The 23987-nt window shown below is 34.1% G+C and overlaps 3 protein-coding genes across 3 annotated transcripts; 1 reads left to right on the top strand and 2 right to left on the bottom strand.

Annotated features, from left to right (window-relative positions):
• Positions 1-4988: 4988 nt before the first annotated feature.
• On the bottom strand, positions 4989-8010 carry LOC133325400 (sperm microtubule associated protein 2-like). Its single transcript, XM_061534171.1, has 5 exons — positions 7865-8010; positions 7669-7803; positions 7513-7612; positions 5322-5547; positions 4989-5249 (listed from the first exon to the last, which is right to left on the bottom strand). The coding sequence occupies exons 1-5, from the start codon at positions 8008-8010 to the stop codon at positions 4990-4992; spliced, it is 867 nt and encodes a 288-aa protein (XP_061390155.1). The 3' UTR covers position 4989.
• A 3421-nt stretch (positions 8011-11431) lies between these two features.
• Positions 11432-12015, top strand: LOC133325399 (sperm microtubule associated protein 2-like). The gene is made up of 2 exons (XM_061534169.1): positions 11432-11624; positions 11759-12015. Exons 1-2 carry the CDS (start codon positions 11432-11434, stop codon positions 12013-12015), a joined length of 450 nt encoding a protein of 149 aa, XP_061390153.1.
• A 989-nt stretch (positions 12016-13004) lies between these two features.
• On the bottom strand, positions 13005-19786 carry LOC133325386 (isocitrate dehydrogenase [NAD] subunit beta, mitochondrial). Its single transcript, XM_061534155.1, has 8 exons — positions 19774-19786; positions 19616-19706; positions 19358-19411; positions 19188-19286; positions 19000-19116; positions 13851-14306; positions 13341-13466; positions 13005-13275 (listed from the first exon to the last, which is right to left on the bottom strand). Exons 2-8 carry the CDS (start codon positions 19655-19657, stop codon positions 13045-13047), a joined length of 1125 nt encoding a protein of 374 aa, XP_061390139.1. The 5' UTR covers positions 19658-19706; positions 19774-19786; the 3' UTR covers positions 13005-13044.
• Between the last annotated feature and the right edge of the window lie 4201 nt (positions 19787-23987).

Here is a 23987-nt window from a genome sequence, read left to right as displayed (position 1 = left end):
TTTATGAATGTGTAAATTATTTTTTTATTTATTTATTTTTTAAAGAAAAATCTAAACAAAAATTATGAAATTAGCCCTTATTTTAATATATAAAAAATAAATTCTTTTCTATTCTCCTACGTTATTATTTTTTTTATAATTACACCTAAGTGTATTATGATTATGGAATTTCTAAAAAAAAACAATTTATTGAAGTAAAGAATTTCGCTTTATAAAATAAATAAAAATCGGCGGTTAAATGAGCAAAGAGAAATTGTGTATAAAAAATAACAAACAAAAAACATTAAATACAAATATTTGAAAGCCACTAAAAATGAATGAAATGAAAAATATCCCCCAAAGAGAAAACTGGATAAATAAAACAAATGTTGTAAAATAACTGACAAATATAGCAAAACACAAACCGAACAAATGTACTTTACCTATTGTATAATAAAAAAAAAACAAACAAACAAAACAAAAATGATGTGAACATGGAGCATACTCTTTCAGTATTTTTTATGAATACTGCTATTTAATGAAAAATAAAAAAAAATAACATAAAAAACAAAAATTCATACAAATTTGGTATTTTTATTTATGAATTTATTGGAAACAAGGCTATCATCAAAGAACTGCCAGAGGTAAGGAATGTTAGAGCCTTATACCATAGACAGACGACAGCCTTAATTTGCATTAAAAAGTTCTTAATTTGAATTAAAATTTACCCCTGACAGACGAGAGTTTCTGCATTTATGAACCAGTTTTTTGTTTCAAAACTATTGTTTGAATGTGTGTAGGAAGAAAATATTGACATTTCTTTACAAAATTTTTTAGGATTACATCTTTTTGAAATTGATACATGGCAGGAAGCAAAACTAACAGCTATAATGAAGATAAAACAGCTCCAAATTTGAAGAAATGTTGAATTTTGCCTTTATATTTAATTTTTATTTTCGTAAACGTAGACAACGTAGACAAATTTGACAACATTCAATTTATTTTTTACAGCATTGCCATACTGAAATTGCTTAATTCAGTATAAATTCAGTTTGATTTTGTGCATTAACAACACATAAAAATGAAGATAATGTACAAGTTAATTTGAATTAAGGCTGTTAATGCAAATTAAGGCTGTCGTCTGTCTAGGCTATTAAGTTTGAATTTAAAACAATATTTTTTCAAGGTAACTATAAGGGTCATAAGCGTGGATTTTAAAATAATATGTTGCCAAGGACTACGCATTTTTCAAATGTTATTCAAAATATTCCAATTGCAATTCGAGAATTTCATTTGTAATTGCCCGTATTCATTTTACTCAATCTGCCTGTTGGAAAAGTTTGAGGAAGCAAATCGTTCTTCATTGAATAACTCGCAATTCCCTGCATTTTCATATGTGTTACACAAATCAGTGGCAATAGCTCAATTATAGGAAAATTGTGGAAGCGATAGAAATATAAATTTGAAAGATTTTCATTCATGTTTTTCAAATTATATTTTGAGGATTCGAAAATATTTTATTTTCAAAATAAATATAATTTATTTGTTTGTTTACATTTTGCTGTCAAATGACGTTGACACTAGTATAACTTACAAAAACAAATTTCCATGTGGTTGTTGTATCGTTTGTTGTACAACAACACTTGCTGTTACCTTCTATTATTATACCATGCTTATTGTTTGTAAAGTAAATTGTCAAAAACATTTTCAATATTAAATTTCGATTTCAAAAATGGTCTTTAAATGTAGTATTTTTTAATAATAAAAATTAAAGAAAATACATTCATAGAGGCGGACGGAAAGGAAACCTATGCTTAAATCAGTTATAACACCGTTCGCCGATTGGTTCACATATTTTATGTTATGTGTGGAAATCTGTCCATAAATCCCAGCTACTCATGAAATCGAGGAGATTATGTTAGCCTATATTGGAATCGGCCCCTTGGTGCTTGTCACAATCCTCGGCGGAGGTTAAATACGCCTATAGAAAGGTTTTATACGGTTTACACAATTTCCATGATTTAGTCTTTGGCCGGGGATTGAAATTGAAGGACATAAAATTGTCTATAAGGCAAAATTTGAAGCCACTCCATAGAAAAAATAGATTGTAATTCACAATATAAACAACATCCAACATGGGCTGCATGTGGGAAACTTAAAATTAATCGCGACCAGGTCTTAAACTTTATTTTTCATTCACCCAAAACTGCCAACAACCCAAGGATACACAAATTCATTAATTATTTCTCAAAGAATAGTTCTTGACAAAAATAAATTAATAATTATTTTTGTTTATATATAAAACTTATTGTCAGCATTACAATTTAATTTCTATAACAACAATGTTGTTTTTGTAAAATATTTGTTGTTGTATCTGATGCATACACCTTGATTTGAACAATTCAAAGAATTAAATTTGAAATTCATAACATTTTACTTGTAATTCATAATAATTCAGTTGTTTTTGTGTGTTTTTTCGAATGAAATGTTATGTATTTCAAATGAAATTTTATGAACTTCAAATGAAATTTTATGGAATTCTTTGAATTTTATTCATTTCAAATGGAACGTAATGAATCTCAAATGCAATCTTTTGAATTTCAAATGGAATTCTATGAATTTCGAAAGGTATTCTTCGAATTTCAAATGAAATTCTCTAATTACAACTGATGTCTAATGAATTGCAAATGGAATTCTCGAATTACATTTGATATGTTTTGAATATAAGCATGGATTTTTAAAGAATTGTTTTTCGAGAAATATAAGGGTCATAGACGTGGAAGCAAGAAAAAAAATATTTATGAGCGAGAGCGAAAAACGGGTGTTTTATGTTTTATCAAATGTTCATTCAGTACGAAGTTGATCGCCATCTGTCCGATATTTGATTGTAAGATTAGCCGAACTTCGAAGTCGAAACCTGGAGAAGTACTTTTGGCGAGGAATGTAATGAGAATGTAAAATTCAGGGACCTGGGTTCAATATGGAGCTTACCTGATCTGGATATGTCTGTGAGAAACGCCAACCACGTGTTCTAGCGTGGGATAATGGGAACTTGTTTTGATCAACATGTCACAACAACATTGCTTGTGATCATAAGAATAACCGTAAGAGAATAACCCTAACACCGTGTATTTTGTTGTTTTATTTGCGATGAGCCAAAGTAGAGTGATGGATTAGCAAAATAATTTTTATTTGTTAAGAGCGGGAGAAAAATACGTTGTGTGGATATAACTGAGTGTAACGTCGTTGGTCGTCACACTTCGCCCTTAACCGTCACATTCCCTTCCGGTCAACCCATTTTCGCAACCTCTTCTCACAATCAGCCACTACTCTTTTATAGGTACGGGTGGAGTTCCCTGACCGCATCTGGAGACAGCGTTCTTGCGCAAACGAACCCCACCCTCTGGCTCATTCGGTACGACCACCACATTCTTCAGCCTCGAATTTCCTTCAATGTCTTCCGCAGCTTCCTAACCAAAGGCCTTTGCCTTGTCCAGCCGGATTTGAAACCCCTTCCCATATCTGTTGCAGGGTGCTGTAATACTTCGCCTAGCGTCCAATCATCTTTGGATGTTGCGAAACCAAAGGGGCGGGTGGTATCGGGCTACCATTTCTCACAGGTCCCGACGGGGTGTCCTGCTCGTCATCAGATGCCTAAAGGCATATATATGTGCCTTTAGGTCCCTCATTAATTGGAGAATGTCCCGTTTAGGCGAATTCCACATAGTTTGGTGATTGGTCAATCACAACTCTCAACCAAAGCGGCATTGACTTTGGTGGTGGTGGTAAGTCACCAATGGTTTGAGTTCACTTAGATGGGCAACACGTGTCCAACGTTTGTCGTACTACACTGCCCTTAAAATCGACGAATTTTGTTCAAGCAGTTGGGGGTTTATAACTTCCATTTGACCGCAACCTTATCTGGGTCCGAATGGATGCTGACTTAGTCTCTTTTTTTAAAAAGTCTCACTTTTCAGGATTTATGCACAGGTTCGCCCTTTATAGCCTACGTGATACCTCTCTTAAATGTTCCAAATGCTCATGCACGGTTTAAGGCTGACAATGATGTCATCGAAATATGCGAATCCGTGTGGTTCCGCGCAGATGACTGTGCAGAGGGCGTGTTGTAATGTATAATCCTATCCGTGTACAGTAAATGTTGCAATGCCCATCCTTTATGTCGAGGCTACTGATATAATTCGCCTCTCTTAGTAGGTCAAAATTGGATCCGTGGCTCGAGATTCTACTTACTGTTTACTGTTCTTCTCCCGAGCCAATGTAATTGGTGAATTGTACGGACTTCGTGGGGGATCCATAAATCCCTTAATAAAGATATCATTGACATTTTCCTGGCATTTTATCCGGTATTTCACAGCACAAATTATTTTGGTCCTACTCCATTGGAGAAAATCCATCCTCAAGATTATATCCTCACTGTCGTGGGACATAATCAAGAATTTCATTTTGTGTCTGCACTATTCTGTGACCCTCAGAACAAATTTTATAATAATACGTTTTCATGGACTTACAAAACAAAATGCTTGAATTTGTAAGCAAAACTATTTCAAGGACTATTATCAGATCAATAAGAGTGGATTTTTTACAAAAGTTTAACCAATATTTATAATAGAGCTTCGATATTTTGTACAATGTTAATATTCCTAGGACGGCTGGTACTGATATTTTGATATTTTCAATATTCAAAAAATTATGAATATTGGTCCCGCCACAGTACCTCCTAAATAACGGTATTTTTGGAAATTCGGAAAACCAAATTGTTTGTCCTTTGAAATACTTTAGATAAACTTTGGGTACGAAATATCTTTACACAGATTATTAATATTGGCACCAGTTAAGGGGAGCCTCAAAATTATAAATTTTTTCATTTGTTTCGATGTATACAAATTTTCTACTTAATAAAGGTACTCTAAATTTAGATAAATTATAAATGAATCTGCGACAATTTAAAATTCACAAAAACGAAAGGAAGTTGCAAAACACCATTTCAAATTACTTTTTCGGTTTGGCTAATTCTATTGTACGTGGCTTAGGTTTGGCCTTTAGAGCTGCCGGAGATATGGCAAAGGGATTATCACGAATGTGTTTATTTTCATATTCCTTGGGTTCGGCCAATTCGATGGTACGTTTCGATGCTTTCGCTTTCAGAGCATTCGGTGATATGGCAAAGGGATTTTCACGTAATTCCGGTGATGTCATCTGAGTTGTCCTAATCGCATTCGGCTGAGATAAATCTTGTGTTCGTTTCGATGCTGTACAAAAACACAGAAATTATATTATTTATTTAGCAAGTATTAAACAATTAGTAGATAATTTCCACCAACCTTTATATTTCAATGCCGTTTGTGGTATTTTTATGGGCAACTCCTGATACAACATTGACGTATCACGTATCATGGGTTTTGCCAAATCCTTGAGACGATCTGAGGGCTGAAATTTTCTCATTTCAGATGTCAATGTCCAATCAGGTTTGTCCTCAACTTTACGTTTCAACGGTTTCGATAGGAATTTATATCGCCTCATTCGCTTCAATGGCATTCGCTTGTTTGGCTGCAATTTTGAGAATAATGTTTCGAATTACAATTTTTAGTGGTACATTTAGGGTTACAACAATTTAAAACAAATAAAAACGGCAAGGCCGAATTTTTCATTTTCTTCTACCTTAAGATGGCCATTCAAATAAGTATGTATGTCGGACATTTTATGGTAAAAATGTATTACTCAGGAAGGGTTACAAGTAAAATTTTGTATGCAGCTTTGTCTAGATAAGGAAAGTGGTACGTGTAAAAAGTTTTGGAAAATATAGCGTATAGCGAAAATTCTACCAAGCGATTGTTGCAAATCATAATGAAGTCCTGGTCAAAAACAGGCGAATTTCCAAAAAAGAATGTTCAAAGGTCTGCCATTTTTTTTAATTTTTGAGCGAAGTCAATAATCCTAGTTCTAGTTCATACGAGAACCAGACATGTACTCTTTTCAACACCCTTGGAATTTCCGGATTCCGATGTTCCAGTGAGGAGTTATCATGTCCGCCATCAAAAATAAGGACTTTTCTTTAATCACCATAAATAACAACAACCAAATTTTGCAAATTAGTATACCCTCCACCATAGTTTGGAGGGTATATTAATTTTGTCATTCCGTTTGTAACTCATCGAAATATTCATTTCCGACCTATAAAGTATATATATTCTTGATCAGGGTAAAATTCTTAGACGATCTAGCCATGTCCGTCGGTCCGTCTGTTGTAATCACGCTATGTTCTGAAGTAATTGAGATAGGGTGCTGAAATTTTGCATAGTTTTGTCTTTTGTCTGCAGGCAGGCCAAGTTCGAAGATCGGATATATCGGTCCACGTTTAGGCATAGCTCCCATATAAGGGTACCCCCCAATTTTCGGTATTTTGCGGTTCTTGTACGCTGAAATTTGGTAAATTGGGTTCCTATTGGGTACTAAATGTCTCCACAAAAAAATATGAATATAGGTCCACTTTTTCTGGTAGCCCCCCTATAACGGTACCTCCTAATTTTTGGGGGTTTGATCGTATTTGTCCACAGAATTGGCTCTAATTTAGTATTTTAGGATCTTAATAGGTACCAAATCTCTCCACAAAAAGTTATGAATATATGTCCATTTTTTCGGGTAGCCCCCATATAAGGGTACCCCCGATTTTCGGTATTTTGGGGTTCTTGAGCGCGTTTTTCTACCGAATGCGTTGGAATTTGGTATTTTGTAGTCGTATATGGTAACAAATCTCCCTACCAAAAATTGTTTATATTCGCCCCCTTTTTGGGGTAGTCCCCATATAAGCCTCTTTTTTATATTAAAATAGTTATCTGATTTATTCCGCGTTTTGGGTTTGGTTCTAAGACTTTGTTGCAATCATTTCACCTGCGTAGGATATCGAGATAAAAAAACTAGAACGTAAGGTTCGATAATTAACCTTATACCGCATTTAGGCCTTGCCCCTGTGTTGGAGGTACCAGAAGGAGTGGACCGATATTCCTCATGTTCGAACTTGAACTTATTTTGGAAGAAATAATAAGATGGGCAAAGTTTGGATGAAATCAAAATTTTTTGAAACAAATTTGGTCCAAAGAATCATATTTTTATTTAAAGTACCTGTCAGTATATCCAAAGTTCGGCCCGGCCGAACTTAACTCTTTTTCACTTATTTTTCTTCTCTTTTAAATCTTCAATTACATTTCATTCTTAGTTACAAAAGAAAAGGTATTTGTAAACTGTTGAGGTTCTAGATATTTAATCAATTTACACACTACCTTTAAAGGATCTTCAGACAATAGTATTCCTATACGGAATTCTTCTATACAAGACCTTCTATATAAATTAATGCTATGTTTTCCGTAGAAGATATAAAACGAGTATTCTATGTATAGTAATATTAACAAAGCCTCCCCTATTTATTCTATAAAAAGACTTATAGGAAATATTGAAGATCTGTAGATGGTGTTTAGTAATAAGAATGACCGCAAACAATCTTGGATAACTACTTACAATTCTGGGTGAAGATTTCGGCACCTTGGGTCTGGCAAGTTTTCTCAATCTTTTCATATGTTTGGCCCATTCTGCACGATCCCATTTATTAATTGGTTGTCTAAAAATTACACAATTAATTACAAAACCAAATAAAAATCTAATGATAGTAAATACTTCTCTTCCGGTGGTTGGACATTTGCCAAACGACTATAGAGCGACAAGAGACTTTTGCGTATCATACGATTTAAATTCATTATACGATCCGGAGGGAAGCGTTTCTTTATCTCCTCTTTAAATACCAGTAGTTTTCTGAAATAAAATTTAAAATATTATTACAATTAATAGGAAGTTTGCAAATTTTTGAACCCACCTGGCTTTAGGATATGCCAACTGTTCCGTTCGTGTATTACCTCGCTGATCCAAATGTACCAATTCGACAGGTTTCTTCAATTTACATGCACAAATTGGTACAAATCTTGGTGTCCGTTTGAAACTTTTCGGCCTGGCCAAAGACATTATACGTGGACTATTTATAAATGTGTTTCTATGTAAACATTTCAGATAGTCTAATTCTTTGCAGAGCTCGCTTTGAAAACATTTAATATCTTTTGGTAATTTCTCATGGACTTCACAGCATGCGGGACTGCTCTCTTTTAGCCACATTTTTTTAAATATTTTTTTCTTCCTACACAAATAATTTTTATTCTACACACAACAAATTTGTCTATACACTAAAATTTTTATGAATAATTTTAAATTTTATTTCTGATTCTAAAAAAAATATTTTTTTCTAAAATGTCATTATCGACAGTTTTTTTTATTGGTAAACGATTACTCATCACATCTAAATTCTTATAATTGGTCTGTTCCCGTACTGCAAAAATCTACTAATGTTTACTATTTTCTTCGATATCATAAAGAAAATTTTTTTTTCGTAGTAAAAAGTTGTAGATTCTTGGAGTAGCGAAGATTTCAGCTTGGAAAACACTACAGTTGCTATCCAGTTGACGAAAGCCCCTGAACCGTCTTCCATCTTGGATCCGTATGTATAGAAAGCCAGACCGTCTAGAGGAGAGTTGTTACGGTTCCGGTCGTATCTACTAGGGATAACGACATCTATATCGTCAAATCTCAGGACTGGTGATATATAGTCGTTTAGTTTTACGTGTTGGTCCAGTGTCATACCTAGTTCGTTCAGGATGCATCCATGGTACAATTTCGCCATAGATTTTGTTTATGCAGCACTACTCGCTGCCTAACACTTAATGCTGAGACACAGAGGCCTTAAATTCAGCTGCTTGTGGAGTGCTTCTCGCGCCTCCAGTTATTAGAATAGAGGCGGCTCTTTGTACATTGTCTAGTTTTGATGGATGTCGACTTGTGGCGCAAGCAGTACCACCAAACTAGAGAACCAGAGGAAAGGATGGACCTTACACCACTGTCTTATACTACCAGTGTATAGTCTATGGTTTTAACCACCAACTTTTCCCAATGGAGTTCTTGCATGCATAGAGTGTAATCTGGCCTCTCTTCGCCCGTTCCTCGGCGTTTCTAATCGATTGTAATTGACCGTCCAGGAAGGTATTTTGCTTCAGGCAACAAATGAAGCTGCACTCCATCCAGTGTTGGTGGAGCCAAGACGCCGAGCTTACGTTTCCTAGTGAACATTACCAGTTCTGTCTTTTTATTGGATTTACTCCAAGACAGTTAGCCTTGGCATAGCGACACAGCGTCGATAAGGCTCTTTGCATAAGCTCCGAGATTGTTGACGGAATTTTTCCGGAAATCAATATCACCACTTCGTCCGCATAGGCTATGACTTTGATACATTTCCCGTCCAGTTCCATGAGTATGTTGTTAATTACCAATAGCCATAGAAACGGTGAGAGCACCCAGCCCTGAGGAGCACCTCTTGTTACTGTTTTCCTGATTTTCGTATCCCCAACATTTGAATTTATCATTTTAGCATTTTATCTATCCAACAAGTAAGGGTTTCATAAATGTTAACTTTTTGTAGTGAGAGGTTTACGGACTCAAATTTAACGTTGTTGAAAGCTCCTTCTATATCTAGAAAGGCGGCCAACGTAAGGTTCAAGTTTTCCATATTCCTCTCAATATAACTTACCACCTCATGCAGAGCAGATTCCACAGACTTGCCTTTTATATATGCGTGCAAATCACAGCACGCATATATAAAAGACTGACGGACCTCCTAATCTCCAGGTCGGTCAGTCTTTCGAGAGTCTTGAGGAGAAAGGATGATAGGCTAATGGGTCTATAGTCATTTGGTGCCGAGTGACTTGGTTTACCCGCTTTGGGAATGTAAGTAACCTTTACCTCGTTCCATAGACCCGGAACACCCGAGAGAGTCAAACACGCCATATAGATCCTCTCAAGGATCAGATATATAGTATAGGGTATCATATGGTCAATCCGTCCCACTATACTGATCCTCTCACTTGTTATTATTTTTGTAAAATATACCTTTTATTCGAAAATACGGGTTTTTACTTACCTGCCCTCGTAGCTAGTTTCATGTCAATTTCATTTCCTCTTTATTTACACAATCTATTTTCATTTATTTATTTGTCTGTTTTTTTATTTAAATTTCAATTGCAATTTTTTGGAGAATGCGTTATTTTGACAAAGAATGTCCATTGGAAAATAATTCCATTCCACCGCAATACAATTATATGTGGAGTGAAATTATACAAAATTATTGTCGCATTTGTGATCGCTATAATCGCGTGATAACAAAACGTAGGAAAATTTGGAAATTAGCTCAACCGAAACACAAGAAATTGAAATATCGTCAGAAAATCAAATGTCCCGCGGTCACGACATGTAAAATTGAAATTGTAAATAGATGTGATAAAATCGAAAGTACACGCACCGAACATTTGGCATATCCACAATTGAGGTGAGTATTTACGAAAAATAGGATCGGAATTTTGCGAACGATGTAGGAATATAATATGCCGATATTGATAACACAGCATGTCACCAACGATCTTTAGTATTACATAGCTAATTTATGGTCTTGTTTATCTATTCTAGACAACTTTATCAACTGAAAAGCCATCCATCCTTCGACATTTTCAATGATCTGCGAAAAAGTGGCATAAATCGTTTAATGAGAAAAAGTTACCTCTCCGTCTATAGTCGACTACAAAACATAGTACCAGAAGAACCTGAGTAAGTATTTTTTTCAGATCGCCGAGGGTTACGATGGAAGATTAAAATGGAGTGCGATGGCGGGCAGACGCATAACATTGGCAGAAATGTCTAAATTTGTTCTAAATCAACTTATCACGCCCATTAAGTGAAAAGTGAGTGAGGTTGACTTTGAGGTGGATAATCCGGGAAGAAGATAGTGATACAAAAATTTGCGCTACTCGGACTTTAAACTCTTGGCTAGCGGCAGATGAACATAAATCAGGCAGTAATATCGAATTTATCAGTTTTACAATTGGAATAATCCGGACAACAGGTCGTTATGCCATCTGAGCCTCTATCCCTCCTTCTTAGTTATCGTTCATCAATGCAACCATAAGTGTCTCCTTAAACACTACCTTATTGAAGAGTCTTTCGATGTCACTTTCTTTCCAAAATAATTTTGTTTGTTGTTACGTTCCGATAATGCACCCATTGCTGTTGAAACGTTCAAAAATAGGACGGAAAAATATCGTAATCCAAAAGTACTTCTATTTTTTCATCAACTATAATTCTAGTCGAACTTACTTCCACACACATTGTCATCACATTCTACCTCTCGCTATCGCATTTTTCCCTCCGCAGAACTCCGCCAAAATCATGGACAACGGAAAATAAATCAAAACTTATGCAACGAATGAAAGCATTGGCAATGCCAAAGAAACCCATTGAAACTGAAGTGGATGATCGGTCAAGAAATCGACAACGAAGTGATGGTCCTAAAATGAAACGTATTAGACGATTAAGTAAACCCAGAATGCGAAAAGAAATCAAACCCTACGAATGGATGTTTACAAAAGACTTGAAAAACTTTAAGCCCTCTGAACGTTTATTGAAAATGTCACGACCTAAAAAGTACGAAAGCAATGAAAAAGAAGATCCCTTTCATATTCCACAGAATGCTTTAATTTATAAAGGTAAGGTGGGAATACTACCTGTTAATATTCACGGCCTTATTCATATAACAGTAACTGTACAAATTTTTTAAAATATTTCTAATATGAACTCAAGTACACGATTAACTGCATTCCCATGAATTTCTTTTTCTCAGCATCCCGTCGTATAAAAGCCCTCGCTGAACCTGCAAAAACAAGACTCAAAGTAGAAACACCCGCCGAGAGTCCCTTCAAAACAAATATAAAAGCCTTAAAAGCGGTGGCATCTAAACGTGTCCAGGAATTGGCAAATCCAAAAGAATATTCCGATTCAAATAATCGTTCAGATGCATATCGGGTATCACGCAAAGCATTGCAAGCAAAAGCTACACCACGTCTAAAAGAATTAGCCGAACCAAAGAAAATATCTTAAATCCTCTTTAATTACATCCACGAAAAGTGTATGGGTGTTAAGTTCCAGAAATCAGATGTGATGTTCATCGGATAGAAACAATTTTTGATAAATGAAGGAAATGTATTTTTAAATAAATTAAAATGGATGACCTTGTTTATGACAAATCGTTATCGCTACGATTAACATCACATCTTATTTCAGATACATTATAACTCATTTGTATGAATATCATTTCATTAGAAATTTATCTAATGTTCGTGTCCCCAAAGAAATCAATTCCAAATAAATCAAAACCACCATCATCACTTTGTTACCTTCAATAATTTCTGTATATATTTTTTTGTTTATAACATTGTTTGTTTCTTTAAACAGTTTATATCTTTCTAAGGATCTTATAAATATTGTAGAGTGAGTTTTGCATGCAATTTGAGACAATGTTTTTGGTAACTGTTGAGGCGTTTTGTTGTGACAATACCGTGTGAACACCTTTCGTCTGCCATTATATATTGAAACTTTGCCTCTACTATTTTCTTTCGAAATAATAAAAAAAGATTTTAAATCAAAAAAATAAATAAAAACTAAAAGAAAAACTCGGGTTACAGGACAATGGCAGGATTTTTTATAATACAATAGAACAATTTGTGTGTGTGTTTTTTGTTTAATACAATACATTTGAATCGATGGGTTTGGGTGTGGGGCATAGGACAAGGACACAATTGACTAAAAAACATACTAAAAAATAAAGAGATAAAGGATTTAAATAAAAATATTCGCCAAATTAATACTCAAAGTTTGAAAAATACATCATATTAAAAAATAGAAAACAATAACAGTTATGTTGTCGGCAAAGGGAAGGTGGCTGGCTGCTAGTAGTTATGCATTTACAAAAAAAGTTCGAAAGCAACACCCCGTTGACTCTTGACTTCCTGGCCCAACAGCTTTAACTTAATATTTGGTTTAAAAAGGAAAGCAACTGTAGAATTTGTAGTTCTTGTTTACTGTTGTTGTTGTTGGTTGTGGTTTTTGTCGGCACCTTGAAGACAATCTTTAATGGATGTTGGCAATGACGGCACGTGTAAAATCTTGAGTTGTAGATTGACCACCCAAATCCTTGGTTCTGACCTTGCCATCCTTAAGTACACGGTGAAGGGCATTGTTGATCATTTCACTGTAGGTTGGCAAGTTGATGTGACGCAACATTTTGGTACCGCACAAGAACATAGCAGTGGGATTGGCAACATTTTTGCCTACAGCTTCGGCGAAGGTGTGACGTGCACCCTACAACAACATGAAAAATATAATTTGAGTACATACAAGAGGCAATGGGTGCTATAAATACTTACAGGTTCAAATACAACAGCTTCGGCAGAATAAGAAGCACCGGCAACAACACCAGCACCACCAACCAAACCGGAAGCCAAGTTATCGACAATGTTACCATAAAGATTTGGTGTAACCATGACATCGAACTATTTGCAAAAAAATTAAATAAATAAAATCAATAATGCATTTTATATCTGATTTTATTTATCCACTATTATAAACATTTTAGAAATTGGTAGATGTGAATTCCCTTTTCCAAAAAGAATGAATTTGAATTCATATTTCCCAATTCCCAACATTTATTAATAGAGGTGCTATTATTATTTAATTTTAGTACGATGCCGAAATTGTTTATTTGGGAATTCACACTTCCAATTTTGTTTAAAAAAAAAGGAAGTGTGTAATATGAAAAGAAATATTGTTTAGAATTTTATTTTAAATCGTACTACAAATAATTTAATGTTGAATGTCCCAAAATTTTTATTCCCATTACCCCATCGTTCGTAACCAACATTTCACAAATTCCTTACCTGATGAGGATGGGATACCATTTGCATGGTAGTATTGTCTACAATCATCTTTTCGAATTGAATACGTGGATACAATTTGGCCATTTGTTCACAGGATCTCAAGAACAGACCATCACCCAATTTCATAATGTTAGCCTTGTGTACGGCGGTGACCTTCTTGCGACCATTCTTGGTAGCATAATCAAATGCAAACTTAGCGATACGCATTGATTTCTTGGCAGTGATAATCTTCAGACATTCAACGATACCGGGCACCGATTCATGTTCCAAGGCAGAATATTCACCCTCGGTTTGTTCACGAATGATGACGGTGTCAATGTCTTGATGGCGGGTCTTAACACCGGGTAAACTGCGTACATGTACAACGTTAGCGTACAAATCCAATTCGTTACGTAATTTCATATTCAAAGTTTGCAATTCACCGCAAACACTGTAATCGGGTGTTGCCAAAATACCCTAAAATGAGAAAATAAGAAAATTGAATAAATATTTAATGTTTATTTAATATTTTTATTATAAAGTTTACCAATGGTGATAATCATATAGAGATCTGCTCCCAATATGGACACATTATTTTCGAAAACGTGTCCATAATCAAAAAATAAATAAATAAACGAAACATTTTAGTCGTAGAATATATATAGGCAATATTGCCAATTTTTTAACATAGCTGAAGCCGAGGTTCCCCCTTTTATAACTCGAGAATTACTTAAGTATATGAAAAGAAGTGAATAGTTTTGGGTTAATTGATCTGTCGTTACAAACTTTTTATGATATTGATATAACTTTATTTAGGTGAAAGCTGTGTCTACTTTAATGTAAAAAATGTGTAAAAACCGGTTGAGGCGAACCATTTTATGTTCTCTATCGATTTGTGACATATCACGGTCTTCGTGACAAAGTTAAACTAGAAGCCTACAAAATGGGGACTACGTCTCTCATGTATCATTTTTCAATATTTTAACTACATCTACCTTTAAATGATGCTGACATTATGCAGCTCGATTTTAAGTGTTAAATGAATTTGAAAAATACCTTGAATAATCTTCAATAACACTGCAACCTATCTCTGTATAAAATTTAATCGTGCTAAGTACATTTAAAATTTTTCGATCATTTTGGCTCAAAATTGGAAAAAATTTTAAATAAGTGCTCGAAATACCGATAAAAATTAGTTTTGAGTGGTTTTTCATAATGGAAGACATGATTTTAATCTTAAATTCTTTTAACCTCTGAAATGCCTTATTTAGCTATGTCTAGAACTGGATAAAAGGTTCCCGAAGTCGGCACCATGTTTTATAATTGTAATATTTTAATAAATAAAATTATTTTATATAATTTTTTTAATACAACGCTGATGGAAACGTCTGATAATAATTATTTATTAACGAAAATAGCAGAAAAATTAAATTAAATTATTTTTGTTTAACTAAAATACGACATGCCGACTATTAGAAAAAAGTGCCTATTATTGGCACAAAGGCACTATTGTAATAGAAATTACTTAAACACATTATTATTGTATCAGAGAGTAAATAAAATTTGGAAACATGAACCTAAATACAATATTGTGAAAAAACATTTTTGGTAAGGCAACCAATTTCTAACATTTTTCTTGTTGATATGCATTAAAGTTCCGCCAAGTGAAACATTCCCATCAAACTTTCCCACAGTTTTATTGTCATGTGAGCGGTGCCAGTAATATTTGTTGTCATCTGATTGGAAACGGTGATTCTATGCATATTCTCAAAAGGAACCATGGGCCTATCTCGATTCCTTTTGCCTGTTACAAACAAATGCACAAATACATAATACCCTATACTACAGTGTGGTGAAGGGTATAAAAATTATTCAGTTATATCCACTTTTATTGCAGTTAAATCATACTGTTATGCATTATGTATTACATTTATTGGCCTAAAGGCTTCGTTATACATGTTAAGATTGAAATAAATAAATAGAATCACTTTCTGAGTCGATTTATGCATGTCCGTCTGTCCGCCCGTCCATATATTTTTGTTAACAAAGTACAGGTCGCATTTATGATCCGAATTGGATGAAATTTGGCACAGCTCATTTGTTTGGCCCAAGGACGAACCATATTGAAATTAGGAAAATTCGTCCGATTTAAGGTAAATGGTGTACCAAAGTCCCTATACATCTTTCGATTTGCACGAAATTTGGCACAGCGTAATGAATAAGGTCTACAATGATGTGTGCAGAGTTTCGTGAAAATCGGTTCAGATTTAGATATAGCTCCCATATATAGCTTCGTCCGATTTAAGGTAAATGGTGTACCAAAGTCCCTATATATCTTTCGATTTGCACGAAATTTGGCATATCGTACTGAATTAAGTCTAGAATGATGTGTGCAGAGTTTCGTGAAAATCGGTTCAGATTTAGATATAGCTCCCATAAATATATATATATATATATATTCATCCGATTTTAGGTACTTGGTGCACCAAATTCTCGATTCGATTTGCACATAATTTGTCATAGCGTACTGAATTAAGTCTAGAATGACGTGTGCTAAAATTCGTGAAAATCGGTTCAGATTTAGATGTAGCACCCATATATATTTTCGTCCGAGTTTATGTAATTGGTGCACCAAAGTCCCTATATATCTTTTGATTTGCACGAATTTTGATATGGGGTACTAAATTAGTGTTACTAAGCTTCGTGAAAAGATCCATAGATCGGTTCAGATAAAGATATATAACAAACACGCTACGTCTGTTAGGATACATATGTAGAATATACCCAAAGTGGTGAAGGGTATCATATAGTCGGCTCAGTCCGACTTTACAACTTTCCTTACTGGTTTTTATACTATGTTATGAGCCAGCATTGCATGGTGATGGAAATTCCCATCATATTTTAAATTAATTATGTTAATTAATACTAAAATGATTATAAATAAATTTTCCTTCTTTTTGAGGATGAACTCTATCACCAAGATTTTTTTTTACAAACAATAAAAAATCATGCAAAGAAGGGATAAACACACACAAAGTCGATATCTTTCAGAGGCAAAATCAAATTTGAAATGTTAAATAAATCAAAAACTGTTTTTGCAAAATAGTCAGGCTGAATCCCAGTTTGTTGTTTTTATAAAAAACAACTATTTATTAGTAGGGAAAGTATGGAATTGTTTGCCGAGGGGTAAGGCAGGGAAGACAGTGGGAAAGGTGTGGTATTGTTTGTAAATGCCTTGTTAACCTCGAAGTGAGACTCCAGCGAAATTCTCATGCAGATTATGTCGTTGGTCAGCTAAATTATTCGCTTTGTTACAAGAGACATTTGGGTATGAGAGGTTTTTTGTATAGAAGCAATAGCTTCTGGGGAGAATATCCCAACAAAAAACTAAGGGAACTGATGAGGATCAGTGGCGTGATCCGAAACTATAGTCTTCCCTGCCTTACCCCTCGGCAAACAATGCCATACATTCCCCACATAAATAGTATATAAACAACAAACTGGGATTCAGCCTGACTATTTTGCAAAAACAAAATACAAATGGTATCCCAAATAAACCGCCAACACTACTGATAAATCAAAAACTATTAAATTTTTTACAATTCACTCTTAATACTTTTTTGTAGCACTTTATCAGTGGTAAAAAATTGAGGGCCTCCGGGTTTTATCTTCTGAGATAAAAACAACAAAAGAGCGTCACTCACTCGACTATAAATATACATGACCTAAGACATCATTGCTAATAATGGAAAACTCTGCGAATTGTGTGAACATTTTGAACATTAAATATTCTTTACATGAATAAAAGATGTCAAAATTTATTATTGCACTTTCAAAATTTGGAATATCCTTTATTTGCGAAGGATTTTTCTCGGTCACTCACGCGATATTTTTGATTTTTCAGTTTTTATTTCTGCAGTGTCTTTAGTAGTATTTATGCTAAGAACAAGAAGAAAAAATGACAAAGAAACAAATTCTTCGGCTTTGTTTTACTTTTTTCCAGAAATCTCCATATGTGTAAAAATCTGCCTTTCCATTCCGACAAAATGTGTTCAAATTATCATGTTGACTAATTTAGTTTAATTACAACTGCAAATATGTAAATATAAATTATAACGGATTATCGTTACCCGTACTACACCAGAAACATACACACACACACACACACGCTACCTGCACGTTCAATATAAAACATATTGCTATTTATTCATAATAACAATTGAGGTTCTCTCAACAACAATTAGTGGAAATTGAACAAATTGATAGACGATGCAAAAACACTTTCAATGGAAGCATATACAGCTGTGTAAAAAAATAACAGAAAATCTATATCGAATGTCAATGATATGTATTATATAGTATAGGCAAGAAATACGAGGGCTAATGTTAGCAATATATTCAAAGTTTCAATTTTTTTAAATTATGTTTTCTAAATATAGATTGATTCTGAAATTGAGACATAATTTAATAATTCGGCCAGCCTGAATTTGGTTATATATCGCTCATTTACAGCAAAAGCGGCATAGGTCATAAATCATGATTTTTAATTTAATGATGCCTAATTTTAAACTTTAAAAGCATTTTCCTTATGAAATTGTTTTTAAAACTTTAAAAGCATTTTCCGTGAAATAGATTTTTGATTTATGATGGTGTTGCAGCAAATGATCGATGGTATATGATATACATTTTTTTGGGGTTGATAATCTTTACATATTACCTACATAAATCGAACGAAATTCCATGTGAGCCTACATCAATATTTTACTCTTTTTAAACCAAGCTATACAAACTTCATTCTAGACCAAATTCAGCCGCTGTACCAAAATTCGTGATTAGACAGACGTATCGTTTTTTGTGCACCATATAACATCCGGCCGGCGGAAGATATGTTGAGATATACTTTTTTAGAATATAATTTATATAAATATAAGTCATGAATGAATGAAATATGTGGCTGTATATTGCAATGGCGAGAACATATTCCTTGGAAAAGACTTTTATGTTAAGAAACCTGTTAGGACACTTTTCAACTTTATTATGCTTTGGATTTCTTCGTAATATAGATCGAACACTAATATTCCAAAAATGTTTTTTTTATATTAATTATAAATATGTTTATGATTTTTCGTTTTTATATTAATTATATATTTTAATTATACTTTTTACTTACCTTAATGCAAACTTTGTTCTTTTGAATTGAGGCTACAACATCTTCCAATTTAGCACTCAAAACAGGATTGACTTCGGAAAGGAAATAGGATTCAAAGTCAACAGGAACATTGGCTGCCTATATGAGATAGATGGACATACGATTAAAATACTATGGAAACTAATTGCCGTTGTAGAAAACACACTAACCTTAAAAACTTCTTGCAAGGCGTATACCAATTCAGGGCCAACACCATCACCGGGAATCAAGGTGCAAGTTGTACGATTACCACCATGAGTACCAGGATCCTGTAAACAATACATAAAACAATAACAATTGGACGTTTTCCAGCAATATTTATCTATGAACTTGTACTTACACTATTGACAGCAGCTGTAGTTTGAATTGAACGCGAAGCGCTTGTCTGAAGACCCTGTCGAAGAAAAAACAAATACGATTAAAACCAAAATTATAACCACAAAGGATATGTTTATTCTGATTCTAAGGATTATAACCTCAAATGCATTGTTCTTCTTCTAAAGAAGACATTCTTCTTGTCTGCGATTGGGGCATCAAGTGTTTATGTAAGCGCTAGTGCCGCATACAAGAATAGCATATTTTTGAATGATCTACTCACCTGCACAAGGGTGCGTCCAAGAGTTCTAGCTAACATAGCCATTATTATGCTGTCTTTACAATATTACAAGTTTTACAAATGCCCAGAGCAACTAAAAATTAATTTTGTTAAATAGAATAATTTTTGAATTGAGAAAAATTTGCAAGCTCGCTCTTTACCTTTCCTTTCCTTTTCCAGCTGTGCGCTGACAGTTAGGGATGTGTAAGTCGATTTGCGGTGAAACGATTAATCGACTTCTGACAATTCAAATTGGAATTGAGGTGGATATAGACTATCGATTAAGTTAGACAGGTGGTCTGTTCCCGTAATTAAAATATGATAAAACTGTATAAATTAAAAAAGGAAAAATAGAAAAAATGGTACAATAACAAGAAGTAGGTGTGCCCCTGTTTTGTCAAAACAATTACTCAATTTGTAAATGTGTTTGTAATGCCTTGAAAAAATATAAACAAAATGAAAATAATTTCAATTTTAGTTGCAATTAAAATTCAGCATTACATCACTCAGAGAAAAATCTTTCGGAGTATTGGGAATAATTCTTATTAACATAACATTTTATTAACATAAAAAACATAACATTCCATTTATTTTTCGCGATATTTTCCTTAAATAAAATTGTAGAAATATGTGAAATAAACAAAACAACCTGTTGAATATTCTTATATGTAAATATGACACTGTAAGACATTACACTAGAAAAAATGAAAAAGTCCGGTGAATAGCGTGGTTGAGCAATCATTAGGAGTATTAAGAAATTAGATGGTGCGTGGACGAACTCCGATTCTGAGACTCTTATTCTCCTTGCAGAAACCCATTTCCCAGGTTTCAAAGATGTGGATAAAATATATTGAGAGGAATATGGAAAACTCGAACTTTATGTTGGCCGCCTTTCTAGATATAGAAAGAAAGTTACTATTCCTGAAACCCTTACCTGTTGGATAGATAAAATGCTAAATAGCAGAATTATAAATTCAAATGTAGGGGATACGAAAATCAGGAAAACAGTAAGAAGAGGTACTCCTCAGGGCGGGTGCTCTCACCGTTGCTATGGCTATTGGTAATCAACAACATACTGATGAAACTGGACGGGAAAGGTATCAAACTCGTAGCATATGCGGGCGACGCGGTGATATTGATTTCCGGAAAGTTTCCGTCAACAATCTCGGAGCTTATGCAAAGAGCCTATCGACGCTGTCACGCTGGCCAAGGCTAAATTCCTTGGAGTAAATTCAACAAAGACTGAACTGGTAATGTTCACAAGGAAACGTAAGCTCGGCGTTTTTGCTCCACCAACACTGGATGGAGTGCAACTTCATCTGTCTCCTGAAGCAAAGTACCTCGTCACAATCCTGGACGTTCAACTACGATGGAATAGGAACGCTGAGTAACGGGCGAAGAGAGGGATGATTGCATTCATTTCATGCATTCAATAACTTCATTGGAAAAGCCCCAGCTAAAACCATCGACTATACACTAGTTGTATAACACCTTGGTAGGGCGCGTCCTATCCTATGGTTCTCTTGTGTGGTGGAACTTTCTGCGCCACAAGTCGACATCCAGTTCCGTTCCAGAACCTAAAAGAATCTACTCATTTTACATGTTTTGCAACTTCTTACTCGAAAACCGTTCCTCAACCCACAAAACTGGTAAAACATTGACTCAAATTTAAGAGAGTACCAAACAAAATAGCTTTCTCTTTGTAAACTTTTTACTCGAGAAATTTGGTCAAGTAAAAATGGTAGACAGGAATGCCTACTTCTGATTGGCTGTTATGTTGATTTTGAAGTATTGCCATCTAATTTTGACATATTTACTAGATTTGCGTTCCGGAACTTTTCAAATTATTTTGTACTCTGAGAGCAATTTTGAAATGTTTCCCTGTGTGGAAATGTCTAATCCGGTGTGGAGTCCCGCAGGATTCTGTGCTGGGCCCATTACTTTTTAATATGTTCATTAATGACATCATGGATTCTGTTACTGATAGTAATTGTAGTCTCTTCTTGTATGCGGATGACATACATGTTTTCTTTATGAGTGTTGATCTCGCCAGGTTGGAAAATCTGGCTAACACAACGTTGCAATCTCTCTCTATGTGGATCTCATCCAATGGTCTTGATATAAATTGGAATAAGACTGAGGCTGTTTTTTTCAATTGTTTCTATGACGGTTATATGCCTAATATTCGCGTTAGTTCCTTTACTATTAATATTGTTGATGAAATGAAGTGCTTGCGTGTAATTATTGCTGTCAAACATAGTTTTTCGATCATTGATCTTCTGTTGTCTCGTGTGCGATTCCAGCTTAGGAAGCTTTATAGTGTCTAAGCATATTTGCCTCTTGGCGTTAGGGTGAAGGTGGCTAGGTCGTTGTTGATGGCTCAGGTAAACTATTGTCTGGAGGTAATTTCGGGCTCTAACTCTGGTCATTTGCATCGGCTTCAAAAGGTTGTTAAATCCATTGTTCGTTATGTATATGGTTTGGGTCGTAGTCATCATGTCCTTTTGTGTTATTATAGAATTATGAGAAATGTTGAATTACGGCTGTGTAGTAGGTTTGTGATGTGGAGATCCTCTCGGAACCCTCAGTTGTTGTATCCGAGTTTTTCGTCTGTAATTTGTGAAAGATAATTTGTAGTTAGAGTCGTAAGATTGTGGAATCAGCTCCCTTTGAGCCTTCGTAAGTTTACCTCTTCCACTTTTGCGTATAGGAGGGAACTGTTTGTGCATTCGTCTCGTATTTGATTAAGTTGGCTTTGATGAAATCGCTGATTACAGGTTGCATAGTGTTACTTTGTTTTTTTTTTTAATTCTTGGCTGTTAATTGGTTTCCACGCTTAATTGAACCACATGATGGGGCAACAAATATCTCATAGGAATATACATATAAATTTTCTCGGATAACTAAACTCTGTTAATTGATTTTCCCGCTTAATTGGTTCAAAATTCATGTCATCAAAAATAAATTTCCCTTTACTTTTCACCGTTAATTGCACAATAATAATTAAAAAATAATCTGTCATTTTTTTACATACATATTTGACATAATTTGTGAAAAGACTAGGTGGCATCTTTACTAATTCAAAACATGTGTTTATGGCTAAGGAAAAACTTCGAGAAAGCGTAATTTGTATTTGACGTTGGATTTTTTTTTTTTAAATCATTAGTAGTTCCAATTATACGTGATTACTGTAATTGAACCAACTATTCAATTAAGCGGGTTCGGATAATTGATTCCTCGGTTAATTGAACGAACATTTGTGCAAATTTTGATGTGCAATTAACCGAAAAATACTGTACATATGCGCTGGTACATATGAAATTTAGTGTCTGTGGTGCTAGGGATATATAGTTTACTTTCATGTAGGGTTTCTTATGCTTCCTTTCCTCTCCACTTTTCTTAGCGAAAGGTAAGTAAAGTGCAGTGGATTGGGGTTCTTTTTTTTTGAATCTGTTAGCATTAAATTTCATTTTGTAGGGTTTTTTTTACTGTTATGTATTTTTAATTTATTTAGTTTATTCTTTGTTTGGATTTTTTTATATATAAGTTAATATAAGTTATTGGCCATGCTGGAATTTTTTATATTACATTGCATGGTATAATAATAAAAGGTAACAGCAAGTGTTGTTGTACAAAAAACGATACAACAACCACATGGAAATTTGTTGTTGTAAGTTCTACTAGTGTCAACTCATTTGACAGAAAAATGTAAACAAACAAACAAATTATCATCAAATTATTTTTATTTTGAAAATGGAATATTTTCGAATCCTCAAAATAAAAATTGAAAAACATGAATGAAAATCTATCAAATTTATATTTCTATCGCTTCCACATCTTTTCTTTAATTGAGCCATTGCCATATATATGTGTAACACATATGAAAATGCTGGGAATAGCGAGTTATTCCTTCAAGAAAGATTTGCTTTCTGAAACTTTCCCAGCAGGCAGATTGAGTAAATTGAATACGGGAGCACATTTAACAATGAACAATTTCAAATTGTATCCGTTCCCAATTTTCCTGTTGGGTGATTTTTAAAAACATAATTTGTCAAATTCATATTGACACTAGTATTACGTTGGAATCAAATCAGCTGGGATTTGCTGTTACCTTTTATAATTGTACCATGATTACATTGTATGAAATGAAACCTATAAAAAAACACTTTTATTTTTTCTTAAATCAACATCATTTTTTTATTAAACATCTACAAACGAAATAATAATTTGTAATTGTTGCCTTTTAATCCTTTTCTTTGACTTACAATTGAAATATTTTCTTCCAACAATGTGTTTCATTCAAACAGCTGATTTCCTTATGTTTCACATACGAAAATAGAGCGCGTCCTATTCGGAAAAAAATACATATGTAATT

Source organism: Musca vetustissima, unplaced genomic scaffold (genome assembly GCF_032173495.1).
Source record: "Musca vetustissima isolate MV318-11 ecotype Yass unplaced genomic scaffold, APGP_CSIRO_Mvet_v1 utg5761, whole genome shotgun sequence".
Classification (NCBI taxonomy): domain Eukaryota; kingdom Metazoa; phylum Arthropoda; class Insecta; order Diptera; family Muscidae; genus Musca; species Musca vetustissima.
This window is presented reverse-complemented; position numbering and strand designations above follow the sequence as displayed.

Excerpts from the sequence above, each read along its gene's own strand:
- LOC133325400 (XM_061534171.1), bottom strand. The coding sequence starts at position 8,010 with ATGTCTTTGGCCAGGCCGAAAAGTTTCAAACGGACACCAAGATTTGTA. Across the intron at positions 7,804-7,864 it reads TTGGCATATCCTAAAGCCAG|AAAACTACTGGTATTTAAAG; the intron begins GTGGGTTCAAAA and ends ATTTTATTTCAG. Across the intron at positions 5,250-5,321 it reads AACGGCATTGAAATATAAAG|CATCGAAACGAACACAAGAT; the intron begins GTTGGTGGAAAT and ends GTTTTTGTACAG.
- LOC133325399 (XM_061534169.1), top strand. The coding sequence starts at position 11,432 with ATGAAACGTATTAGACGATTAAGTAAACCCAGAATGCGAAAAGAAATC. Across the intron at positions 11,625-11,758 it reads GAATGCTTTAATTTATAAAG|CATCCCGTCGTATAAAAGCC; the intron begins GTAAGGTGGGAA and ends TCTTTTTCTCAG.
- LOC133325386 (XM_061534155.1), bottom strand. The coding sequence starts at position 19,657 with ATGGCTATGTTAGCTAGAACTCTTGGACGCACCCTTGTGCAG. Across the intron at positions 19,117-19,187 it reads CCTTGCAAGAAGTTTTTAAG|GCAGCCAATGTTCCTGTTGA; the intron begins GTTAGTGTGTTT and ends TATCTCATATAG. Across the intron at positions 14,307-18,999 it reads AGAACAAAGTTTGCATTAAG|GGTATTTTGGCAACACCCGA; the intron begins GTAAGTAAAAAG and ends TTCTCATTTTAG.